The sequence below is a fragment of the Ovis aries genome, chromosome 3, assembly GCF_016772045.2.
Source record: "Ovis aries strain OAR_USU_Benz2616 breed Rambouillet chromosome 3, ARS-UI_Ramb_v3.0, whole genome shotgun sequence".
NCBI classification, from domain to species: Eukaryota; Metazoa; Chordata; class Mammalia; order Artiodactyla; family Bovidae; genus Ovis; species Ovis aries.
This window is the reverse complement of record NC_056056.1, coordinates 145,671,574-145,684,270: the sequence shown is the minus strand read 5'-3', so window position 1 is coordinate 145,684,270 and position 12,697 is coordinate 145,671,574. Positions and strand designations below refer to the sequence as shown.

The 12,697-nt window shown below is 36.5% G+C and overlaps 1 protein-coding gene across 3 annotated transcripts in view; it reads left to right on the top strand.

Moving 5' to 3' along the window:
* The window catches only part of PDZRN4 (PDZ domain containing ring finger 4), a 419,179-nt gene that overhangs the window by 250,991 nt on the left and 155,491 nt on the right, over positions 1-12,697 (top strand). The window contains exon 1 of one of the 3 annotated variants that reach the window (XM_042246872.2): positions 8,624-8,953. The exons of the other annotated variants lie outside the window; for them this stretch is intronic. Within the exon in view, the coding sequence (XP_042102806.1) occupies positions 8,885-8,953 (69 nt within the window). The 5' untranslated portion in view covers positions 8,624-8,884. Of the gene's footprint in view, positions 1-8,623; positions 8,954-12,697 lie in introns of those variants that run through there. 3 annotated transcript variants of the gene reach the window in all.

The following is a 12,697-nucleotide window of genomic DNA, read 5'->3' as shown; positions in this document are numbered from 1 at the left end:
ATGTCAAGAGGAGATCGTCATAGTACTTACCTATGAGAGTTTATATGAGGATTAAAACAAATTAATAACATATTGTGTCAGAAGGACAACTAGTATACAAAAAATGCTAAATAAGCGTTGTCTTATTTTCAAAAATGTTTAAGAATTAACAGCATTCTCTTATTCATCACGGTATTCAAAAAATACTGAAAAATAAAAGAATATGCTGGCCATTTACTTGGTTACTTTTGTAGAACCAAGAAATGGTGAAGGTAGTATTCTGGGAAACCCTATATATTATATATGAAGTTGTTAGACAGTGTTTTATTACCAAGATATGATACCCTGGAGTGTACATAGTCAATTGATCTATAGATGATCAAACCAAGAAAGCCAATATTACACTGGGCTAGATTAGTAGCTGTTAAATTTCTCAAAGAACTACCTATTTCACAGCTGTATGAATCTTACTTCAGATGTTATCATCCATTTCTTGTACACTTATATCCACATTACTTACACATTATGCATTAAGAGGAATAAATGCAATATCAGGATTATTACTCTAAATGTTTATGTTACATTGTTTACACAGAAAAAGAAATCTTTGTGCTATGTGCTAAGTTGCTTCAGTCGTATTTTGACTCTTTGTGACCATATGGCTGTAGCCCTCCAGGCTCCTCTGTCCATGGAATTCTCCAGGCAAGAATACTGGAGTGGGTTGCTGTGCCCTTCTCCAGGGCATATTCCTGACCCAAGAATGGGACCTTCGTCTTTTGCGTCTCCTGCACGGGCAGGCAGATTCTTTACCACTGCTACACAAGAAGCTGAAAAACAAACAACCTTTCAGAAGTTGTTGAATGACCACTTTGTAACTGTACAATAGCAAACAAGTGGACAGAGTATAACTATAATGTTTCCGTGAAGTAAGTTTGAAATAATGTAATAGAGATTTATTATGATAGAAAAGTTAGAATTAAACAGATAATCTGAAAATTGGAAATAGATAATTATTTTCATAACTACACTACTTGATTACCAGTAACTAATAGGGATGGGGCTACATCCTAGGTGTCAGATATACTAGACATATATTGTCATCACAATAACCTTAACCCTTGAAATAATTGTTTGGTAGATGCTATTATTATCCTTGCTTTAGAGGTAAAAATGGAAGAATCAGAGAAGTTAAAAAATGATAACTTGCCAACATCACATAGATAGAAATTAGGGAAGCTGGGCCTTGACCCAGGACAGACTCATATAGAACCACCATTGTCCTAACATAGACCAACTACTTCACAGTTTATGAGTCCCTCCTCATGTATTTTATCCCATTCCATCCTCACAATCAGTCTGCAGGTTAAGTATTATTTGAGTATGTAAGTTGCATAAAGTGACACAGATTGACAGTAACAAAGTTCAAATGGAAGCATTCCTTGGAATCCCACACCCTTCCTTTCCATTGGAGTCTAGTCTAATAACTTGCCAGTTCTTGGAGGAGTTCATAAACTAGTGAAGCACTGTTAATTCCACAAGCAATGATTGAATTGGGTTGGCCAAAAAGTTCATTTGGGTTTCTGCATATGCTATTACAGCAAAACCTGAACGAACTTTTTGTCCAACCCAATAGATGCAAAATGAAGATGTCAGCTAGTGAATAAATTGTGAAGAGTAGGTTTGGTTACACAGTGGTCCTTGGGACTGTAACCAAGCAAACGGATGTCATGTATGCTCTCTTAACAGAGCATTTTTGTAAATTCATGATATTAGTTCATACTGCATAGTGTTATGGAAAAAAAATACTGGTTCAGAGCCAAAAGACAAAGGCTCTAGGTTTCCCAGCTTTAGGAATTTCAACATCTAATCATTTCTTTCTTAATAAATAAGGGACAATACCTGAAATACTTCAGAAAAATTATAAACATCAAATGAGATGATGTATGATTTTAAACAGCTGGCATTCTTATACCATCAGATGTAAGATAAGTACCCAATAAGTACTTTGGTGATAAATAAATGAATATGTAAATAATATGTGAAACAGAGTATAACTTGGAATGCTTACATAGTATGTGTATATATATAAAGTTGTAAACATCAAATGAGATGATATGTGATTTTAAACAGCTGGCATTCTTATATCATCAGATGTAAGATAAGTACCCAATAAATACTCGGGGGATAAATAAATGAATATGTAAATAGTATAGCATATATATGTGTGTGTGTGTGTGTGTGTGTGTGTGTGTATATGAAGTGAAAGTGAAAGTTTCTCAGTTGTGTCCAACTCTTTGAGACTTCATGGACTATACAGTCCATGGAATTCTCCAGGCCAGAATATTGGAGTGGGTGGCCTTTCCTCTCTCCAATATATGTATGAGGTAACTGATAAAACACATGTGGTCATACTTTACTTTTTGTGTACCTGGCACAGAAAATTTCATTTCAGGGATTCTCGAATTTGTGTTTATAGACTTAAACCAGATTAAATCTATCTATGCTTATGATTTTTCAATCCTTTGATTTGCTGTCCTTGAATAAACCCTAATGGGGAAAAATGTTACCTGGCAATCAGGTATAGAGACAGAAACACAAGTGTATGTCACTTTGTCAGAATCAGGCCTCTTCTTGTATCCCAGTCACAGCCGTTCGTTCACTGTCTCTGTTGCAGACCTGCAGTGTGAAAGTCACCCAGGCTACTCTTGATATTTTGAGGAAGTCAAAGATCAGCTAACCAATTCATCTCAGGTTGCCCAGGTCTTCTGTTACTGCTGCCCTCACATATCTCATAGTCCAACAGGAGTGGTAAGGCAATGGCAACCCACTGCAGTACTCTTGCCTGGAGAATCCCATGGCGGGAGGAGCCTGGTAGGCTACAGTCCATGGGGTCACAAAGAGTCAGACACGACTGAGCGATTTCACTTTCACTTTCACTTTCAAGGCATGTATACAGAAATCATGTAAGGAAGTGTTGTGTGTCTTGAGATGAATATGGATAAGATGCACTCAGATTTTGCAAGTTGAAGAGATCACTACTTCAACTCCAAGAGTCCAGAGAGGAGAGAGTGTTTAAACTGAACCACAATAGCTTGATTTGTGTTTCTGAAGAATAAGCCGTATGAGATAAAGTCTGAGGCAATGGTAGGAAGAGATGGGGACTTCTATATAGATGTTCAGTTTTGCTGGAGCCTGAAAAAAAAAGAGATGTGCACTCCAGAGACCAATTTGCTGAGGACTATAGTCCTTCTAAGATAGGGAACCTCGAGCTAAAAGCCAGGGAAATCCCAGGATGAGTTGCCCTTTCTCCTGTGTACTCAGGGAACACACCCAATGACTGGTTGTGGAGGAGTTTTAGCTAATTGAAGGTACTTAGCTGTGACATATTAAAAAAATTTTCAGTTGTTTGATGAAGTTTACATTTTTAACTGCAATTCACTTTCATTATTTCAAGCAGTATCTATCTTTTAAAGGTATATTCATTCTCTCTCCTTTTCTCTCTCTCCCTTCCACCTTTATTTCAGCACTTTCAAGGGCTAACCTTCATTTCCTGTCATCAGGATCATATGAAGGCATATTGATGTAGCTCTAGCTTCCTCTACAAGACAGAGAGCCCAGCAAATTAGATATCAAGTTCAACCACAGAATTTGTAATTGGAGAACTGAGTTCAGATCTCTTTACTCGGTTTGACCTTGAGCAAGTCTCTGTCTCCCTGAGCCTCAGATTCTTTGTCTTTATGATTGAATATAAGATATTAAACTTTAGAAAATGTTATGCAGGTAAACATCTACTCAAAAGCGCCCAAATATATCCCTAAAATAAATACAAGATTGAAACTAAGAAGGAAATTTGTACACTAGGTGTCAAGACAGATAGCAGAGTTAGAAGATCCACACACGACTGTGGCAAGGATAGAGACAGGGTCTGAGAATGGACTTACCTACTGTACATCCACACCTGCATAGCAGAAACAATACCAGTCTTTGCAAAGGTAATAGAGAAACTGTCATCTGCAACTGATGGCAGCTGCCATAGACTCAAGGACATGGTGACTCAAAATAGTCACATTTAGACTGTCCTCTCTCTCTTATTTGGGACTGCAGCTGCGTACTGCATTGACCACCAGGGATGGGACATAGGTGCAGCCTCTTCGAAAAGTAGTTTTTAAAATGTCTTCTTATGAATGTAGCAAAAATACAGGAAACACATAAAATAAAGTTTTACCAAATAAATTATAATGCAACCACCTAGTAAAACTATTGCCCAGATTAGGTATTAGAACTTTGTTAGCCATACTGAGACTTTCTGATGTCCCATCCTAAACACAGTCCCCTTTCTCCCCCTAAAGATTAACCACCCTCTTGACTTTTTTTGGTAATCCTTTTCTTACTTCTATTTATCATTTTATCACCCAAATTATTTGCATATACAAAATATAGTTTAGAATGTTGGTTTATGAAGTGTCTTGAAGTGTCTATAGACTTCCTAGCCATCATATCTCCATACTCTTCCTCCCTGCCTCTCTTTCTCAGACACTGAAATATGTATTTATGTTGTTACCCACAATCAATTGGCTGACTGCATCCCTGTGGCATAATTTAACATACGTCTTGGTCTTCCACATTCCATGTAATTTGCTCACTTTGGGAAAAACTTGCTTTTGGAAAGGTGTCATTTTCTTCTGTCAAATATACAATATCTAGTTATTTCCTGTGTGTGTGCATGAGTGTGTCATGTCAGCAGCCATTAATTCTTAGTACTATGTCCATTAAATAATTAAGGGCTGCATGGCGTGGGCATGCTCTATCATTCCTTGGTGTTCACTGGCATAATTCTATAAAGAAAATTATTTCTTTCCTGTACTATTTAGTAGTACAGTTTGGTGGCCCAAACAGTAAAGAATCCACCTGCAAAGGAGGAGGCCCAGGTTCCATCCCTAGGTCAAGAAAATCCTCTGGAGAAGGGAATGGCAACCCACTCCAGTATTCTAGCCTGGAGAATTCCATGGACAGAGAATACTGGCCGGCTATAGTCCATGGAGTCAGAAAGAGCTGGACACAACTGAGCAACTAACACACACTCACATGGTTTATATAGGAAAAGTGAGATAAACGCTGGATTCCTTCTGTTCAGTTACTTCTCAGTTCAGTTCAGTTCAGTTCAGTCACTCAGTCTTGTCAGACTCTTTGCAACCCCATGAATTGGAGCACGCCAGGCCTCCCTGTCCATCACCAACTCCAGGAGTTCACTCAGACCCATGTCCATCGAGTCCGTGATGCCATCCAGCCATCTCATTCTCGGTCGTCCCCTTCTCCTCCTGCCCCCAATCCCTCCCAGCATCACAGTCTTTTCCAGTGAGTCAACTCTTCGCATGAGGTGGCCAAAGTACTGGAGCTTCAGCTATAGCATCATTCCTTCCAACGAAATTCCAGGGTTGATCTCCTTCAGAATGGACTGGTTGGATATCCCTGCAGTCCAAGGGACTCTCAAGAGTCTTCTCCAACACCACAGTTCAAAAGCATTAATTCTTCGGCACTCAGCCTTCTTCACAGTCCAACTCTCACATCCATACATGACCACTGGAAAAACCATAGCCGTGACTAGACAGACCTTAGTCGGCAAAGTAATGTCTCTGCTTTTGAATATGCTATCTAGGTTGGTCATAACTTTGCTTCCAAGGAGTAAACATCTTTTAATTTCACTTAACCTCTCACTTATCCCTCTGATATATCAGCCCAGATCTTGATGAAAATGTCTCTTATTTTGAATATCACTGCTTTTGAGGGGAGTAAACTAACACACATTAAAGGCAATTAAAATAAATAACTATATCTTGAAATATATGCCCAACATATTTTTTATACTTTGATGAATCTCTTTTAAGAATATTTGAGAAGTTAAATTATTATTAATTATTATGTATTATTATATTATATATTATCATATATTATTAAACATCTATTATCTGCTTATTTTAACCCATAATATTCCATATTATTACTGTCCAAGAGACATAATATCTAATCCATTTACCTTGTTAAAACATTGTTTGGATTAACTCACTTGTCACTGTCTGCTTCAAACTTATACTCTAATATGAGGTTTCACAGCTCAGTCATTGGAAAAATCTAACACTCATTCTCTATTGAAATTTAGAGAAATTTAGAATCATAGTTCTCCTGTTTTATAAATCACCTTTCAATTTTGGAGGAAGAACCTGTTAGAAGCAAAAGATAGACTCCTCCAAGGTACCAGAGTCAAGGGCATTATTTGATAAGTGAAGGAAGAAGCTATAGTTGCTTCCTGAGAAAGGAATTAAATAACAGAAATGGAAATGAATAAAGAAAACAGTCAAGAAAAATTTCCGAAAGAATAACTCTAATTTGAAATTTCTTACTTCATTGTTCATTCTTTACTTTTCTATGATGAAGAAAATATTTTTTAAGGCTGTGATTGTTTCAATTTTCTTTACAAACCAACTACAAAATATTATAAGTAAGATCCAGTAAGCAACCATAGCTTCAATAATGGCTTCCTACTTAGCTTTCAAAACCTTTTGCATTATAAAGACTTTTATCAGTAGAGGAAAAAAACATTTTCATTCATAGGTGAGTGAACCATCCTTGCCTTGCTGCTGGTGCTGCTAAGTCGTTTCAGTCATGTCCGACTCTGTGCGACCCCATAGATGAAAGCCCACCAGTCTCCCCCGTCCCTGGGATTCTCCAGGCAAGAACACTGGAGTGGGTCATCCTTGCCTTATTGCATTCTAATTCCTTGATGTGACTTTCCAAAGGACAGAATTTAAATATATGACAGTCATTAATTTTATCTCAACTTGGCAGTATAGAATTCTTCAAAAAACAGTCAACATTTGCTTTGAGTATGTGATCTCTTGAATAAGAACACTTCATGTGAAGTGGTATAGAGACTCAAAGAATATTAAACTTTAAAAAGCATCTAACATATATATTTTACGTTTGCACCTAAGGAGGTTACATGTGTTTGTGAACACCGTTGACTTTCATAAAGGTTCCCCTCAAATACTTCCTTGATTATATCCTTTTCATAAAGAAATCAAAATAATTAATATTTACTACAAGTGGTTTCCAATTTATAGGAAGTCCTGATAAACTTTGTTCACATGCAGGTCCTCAATTATGATACTGCTTCGTGTAGTTCTCTTAGCTTGGCTTTCATCCAGGCTGTTAGGTGAAATTAGGCCCAGAAAATCGGATTATTACATCCCAAGGGAAATGACTGATAAGCAGCAGATGATTGCTCATCTCCTGGCTCCTTGCTGGTGTTGAGGTGTTGCTAGTTACAAAGCCAATTTGTTAACAATTAGTACTCATTAGAATCATTTCCTGTTATCGATTCTAAACATTTGACAAAGCACTTTTAGGAAATTGGACCCCCAAAAGTAGCTATCCATAAGAGTTGAGCAATTAAAAGTCTTCAGGATCCAAAGTAATTCCTAACCAGAGTCATCAGTTTCCAAGTAATTATTTTTGCTTTGAAACCCACCTGCTATCCTGTCCAGTTTAAAGATGTGTTGGTACAAGGACATACTTCTTAATTAGCAGAGGTTGTAGATAACTCAGTATAGAAACAAAAGGAATTTTCTTTTATTATTATTATCTGCTTTAGCTATTTGTAGTATATCTTTAAGGGACAAAAACATGCCAGCTTGCAATACAACATATATATTGTGAGTGTGTGAAATTAAATGCATTACTTCTATTATCTAAGTATCTAAGCTTAGTTTTTATTTCTGTGTTCACCTTTGTATTTTATGAACTCTAAATATAGAATCATAAATGGAGTCATTGTGCATTACATTAGAATTTAAATATTACTAGTGTCAGCTTTCTGAAATATTATATATGACTTTAATAAAATTAGCATAAATACTATATGCATTTGAAATTTTTCTCAGAAAGGGCACTGTATTTATCTAATTTTTAAATATAGATCTGCATGTATTATAAGACTGCAAATTTATAGTCAATGGATATACACCATATCTAATTAAAATATTTGTTATCCGTACATCTACTGATACTTGCTTAAATGTTCTTTATTTAGACTAAGAAAATATGCCTTATTTTCTCCCTCTTAAGTAATGGTCTTTACATGTGAACTATTTAGTTATTTTTGTAGGATTAGAATTAAGATTCTGAATGACACCCCCATCTTCTATTCCTCGCCCACATCACTCCCCAAATTTTCCTTTGCCTCTATGTTTATTTTATAAATTTAAATAATTGCTCCTATTCATCTTCCCCTACACTTAATAATGCTAAAAATATATTTTCTAATTGTGGCAAAATATGAAGATGTGAATCAAGTATAATATTTCTTATTCCCATATTAAAAGCTTACGTCAATGGAGAAATTAAGTGTATGTTCTTTGAAATGCCCTAAGCTCAACCCCTCTATCCTTAATAAACAGAGATGGTATTGACTCAAGTGAATTTTGTTTAACCACACTACATTTGCTTCTTAATTAGTGAATATTCATCTGTCATAAGCAGCAGCTATGACACCCCTCCCTGCTAACATGTTCTGTCATAAATAATCAATGAGGCACTATTAATATTCATGAGCTGGAATCTGTGTAGTCATGTGCACTGATGCAGAGACAGGGGGAGTGTTGCCATGAACTGACTGGAAACTCTGTGTGTGTATCCGTGAGTGCAAGATACTTAGAGAAAGCGAAGAAGAGCATGCTGCTACACAGCACCCTGGCTTGTGCTTCCAGCTAACAGCGGTTTGTCTGTGTTTCTGGGCTGAAGTGACTGATGAAAAACAGTAGTCAAGTCTGGAGGGTGATTCCCTTTCAGTTCACTTGCCTTTCAGTTCTGGGGAAATTAGAAGATTTGCTCTCTCTCTCTGCTTCTTAGAATGGGCTGCAATTTGTGCACTTTTCAGAAAAGAGAGGAACACTACAAACTGCTGTATGAAGTTTCCCAGGTGAGTGCAGGGTCTGTTACCAGCAACTAAGCAGCCAGGCTTTGTGTTTGTCTGAAAAATGGTCAATGAACTATGGCTAGCTTTATTTTTTCTTTCTGTAGATTTAAGAATTAAGGGCAGACTTGCTAGCTGGGGCTTTTTATTTTGGTTTGGGGTGGCAGTTTTCAGCTTCCTTGCCACTCCCCCTTCAGATGACTTCCTGTGGGATTCTTTTTAACATTTTTTTGTATCTACTGCCAAGATGTCAATCAAGTAAAAGGAGTAACACTGAGATCCATGTCTGTAATATTTTGAAACCCCTCTTATATTTTGGAATAATGTTGACATTTGAAAATCAAATGTATCATTGTCTGCATAAATATTGGGATTTAATAGGTCTGTGAGCTCAGTTATTTTGAATAGACAGGAAAAGTTTCTTGCCAAATCTTGTTAGTCAGAGGAATTATTTGATTAATTTGGAATTTGTGCTTTGGTTTAAGAGGAAGACCTGGTATATTTGTATTTTATGCAAAAAGTACTTGCTCTGTCTTGGCTTAAAAAAAGGAGATAAAGGAATTTTATCACTTGTACTTGGATTCTTTTTTATAATTTTGTGTCTGTTTTAGCACCAAAAATTAATTTCAAAAGCTTATTACAATATTTGTATTGTAATAAAAGGGGAAAAACTGTGTCCCTTTTCAGATGTCTCTTTAATGTATATCTGAGGGCTTTTTAGAATAAAAATAAGAAAATGATATTCCAAGCCTTCAGAGTTTTCACAGAATTCTATTAATTCACCATTTTATTTAGGCAGGATTCTCTGGGGGTATATGAAGTCCAAATGTCTTGTCTGGCAAAATAAAGTTTATTTCTCCCTTCTGGTTTGTCCCAGATGTGACATGCTACTACTTTTGTTTTCAGATGATATTGCTGATGAAAGACAATGTTTGGAATGTTGGCGGTCTATGGGCACAGCAGTAGCCAAGTGCCCACTGCCTACTGGTTCCCTCAGACTTCCCCCTGACGTGATTCATTTCACAGTGGGCTAATTACAAAGTGGATTTGCTACACATGAAACAGCCTCCTCAGTTGCAATGTTAATGCACATTTTCATGGTAATGTGATCAGAGGCTCATTAGCCAGTTTCCAAAATGATCCTCTGCATTAATTAAATATAAAAATGATTCCTTTATCACCGTAGAGAGGAAAAAGAAGATTAACATTGTTAATTACACCAGGGGCAATACCTTTTGCTTTGTTTTTTTCTTTTTAAACTATAAACTTGCAAACCCAGGCTGAAATCATCTTCATTCCTAGATAAGCTTTCATTTGCTTCGACTCATGAAAACAGACTCTAGGTGGAACACTTCCCTTTAGTTTGGTTTGTTGGAGTTTGAGTTCTACTATTGTTTTTCTTTAGGTGGTGGAGGAGCAGGGGAGTGGATTAATCAATCTATTATTTCTCTGAATTACTAAATTGACATAAAAGTATAATATGAAGGAAGTGGTAGGTGGCATCCTCCCTGATTATGCCTCGGTTAAGCTATTTATCTTCCGCTAAGAAATCAAGCCAGATTTCTGCATCCAGAAAGGATGACTGTGTTTGTTAAGGAGCCTTTGTTATAGGATTTTAAAGTGCTTGTCTGTGAGTTTTGCTTTTAAGTGCTTCCTAAATCTTGGGAAAATAGATAAGTCATACTCTCTATTGCCTCCACCCGTGTTCCTTCACATATTTATTTTATTTTCCCTTCTCCTGAGTTGCAGTACTTATGATCTTTAATAAAGGGGGTGAAAATGAAGTATTAGCTTCCATTTAACTGGCTTTTATTAGATAAGTTAAAACTCCAGCTTAAAGATCTTGTGTGTGTTTTCCAAGGGGAGCCCTCCTACAGTTTGTCCCTAGCTTTGTGCTCTATTTTACTGAGTTAATGGAATAGATAAGCTATCAAAGGAAACCAGTGATAGGCTCATATAATACACTGGAGCCCCGTGTGGCGCTGCAAACTAGTTTCTATTTTTATTTGGAGTAGTGGCAGCCCAGAGCACACGTGAGAGTGAAAATGTTCTTAACCAGGTGTTCACAAGGGTACACATGGCTGCCCCCAGAACAGAGGATACTATTTACAAAAGTGACTGGGGATTGGAAACCTGCGTATTTCTAAGTGGTATATTAAAAGCGAATTAGCTCACACAAATATCAACACCTGATGGTCCAAATCATATGTATTTATTTATAGACTTGTAATTCTTAAATCACCTGATTTTATTGTTCCTTTTGTTATTATTTCTTAAAAGCTAAGTAAGGCAAATTAAAGTTTATCAGGGGTGTAAAGAGTTAAGACTAGCCATGAATACTAAATATATGATCAAAATTATTATTTCTCTGTAACAGAGTCATTATGACATTGAACTTTTTCCCATTTTGTCTCTATAATTCTAGATTTTGCTGTCTGATAACAGGGGCCACATAGAATTCAGTTTCAGATTTGTAACCACAGTAAACAAAAATAAATGTGCTCACTGAGAAGTCTACTGAAACAATCAGAATAATGTACGTAGGTGTGAAGTGCGGTCAAGTTTAAATTTGGCTAATGTTTTTTGCTAATATAGAGAAGCTAGGACTTTCAGCAGATGGAAGAAAGGAAATGTTGCCTCAAGAAAATTATTTTCATCTGAAGTTGGGCCAGTCCAGCTTCAGTATGAAAACAGATGCAAGAAACTAGGGTTTGTGTAGACCTAGTAACCTTCACACCAAGTAATTTTCATGCGTCTATTAACTTTATATGTGTCAGGGATACAATTGTTATCTGCAGTGATTTATTCAAAGTAGGTTATTTATTAACCTATTAAGAATTAATAAATGGCCAATTTGAACAATGCCATTCTATTGACACAGATTAAATTGCCTGTTTTGTATTAATCTGATTGAATAGCCAGTTGGACCAAGAGAGCTACAGTAGCTTGTTAGGCATTTATGACCTAAAAACAGATTTATCTCTGAGGGAGATTTTATGGTAATACCTAACTTTGTTGAGTTCTTGGTTTAACTTTTCATACATAAATTGAATGTAACTTTTTGATTGATTAAATAATGCAAATTATCAATGGAATGTGTATTGGTGTTGAATAATGTGAACATGGGAGCAAATATTGACTGGTTTGGCACAACTAGAAGGCCTCCCCCATGCACCCATGAATTACTCTCATAAGCTGAAACAGAGCCTGCATTGACAGTTACAGTTCTGACAGCAGCTTGAGCTCTTCTTTTATTCTAGGCACTGTGCTGGGCACTCTTTCCCTAAGCATTTTCTTATTTAATCCTCACAGTATCCCAACAAGAAGTTATAGGATAGCATCCCCTAATTTTTAAATATGTTTGTCTCATTTATTCTACAGTGAGTTCTTTAACCTTGTATAATCTCCCTTTTCTAGTGACTGTCCCATATTCCTCAGAAATTTATTTTGTTTCATACCATGTAAACCCAACTTATAATGTTAACCTCTTTACCCAAATATCATCCTTTCCCCCATATTTCTTAGTGCTAGCGAAAGTCTCACCATACTTCTTGCCATCAGTGAAACTCAAAAATTCTGAATTAAAATAAGGCGCTTCCTCATCCACACTGAACTTCTGGCTATTTCACTTCTACACATTGTGCAGCATCAATTCCTGCCTTCCCACAATCACAAGTCTTTTTATTAAGTGTCTGTGACATCATGGTAACAACTTTTCCATTTAGAATCTGTCAGTGTGTCAGTCTACTC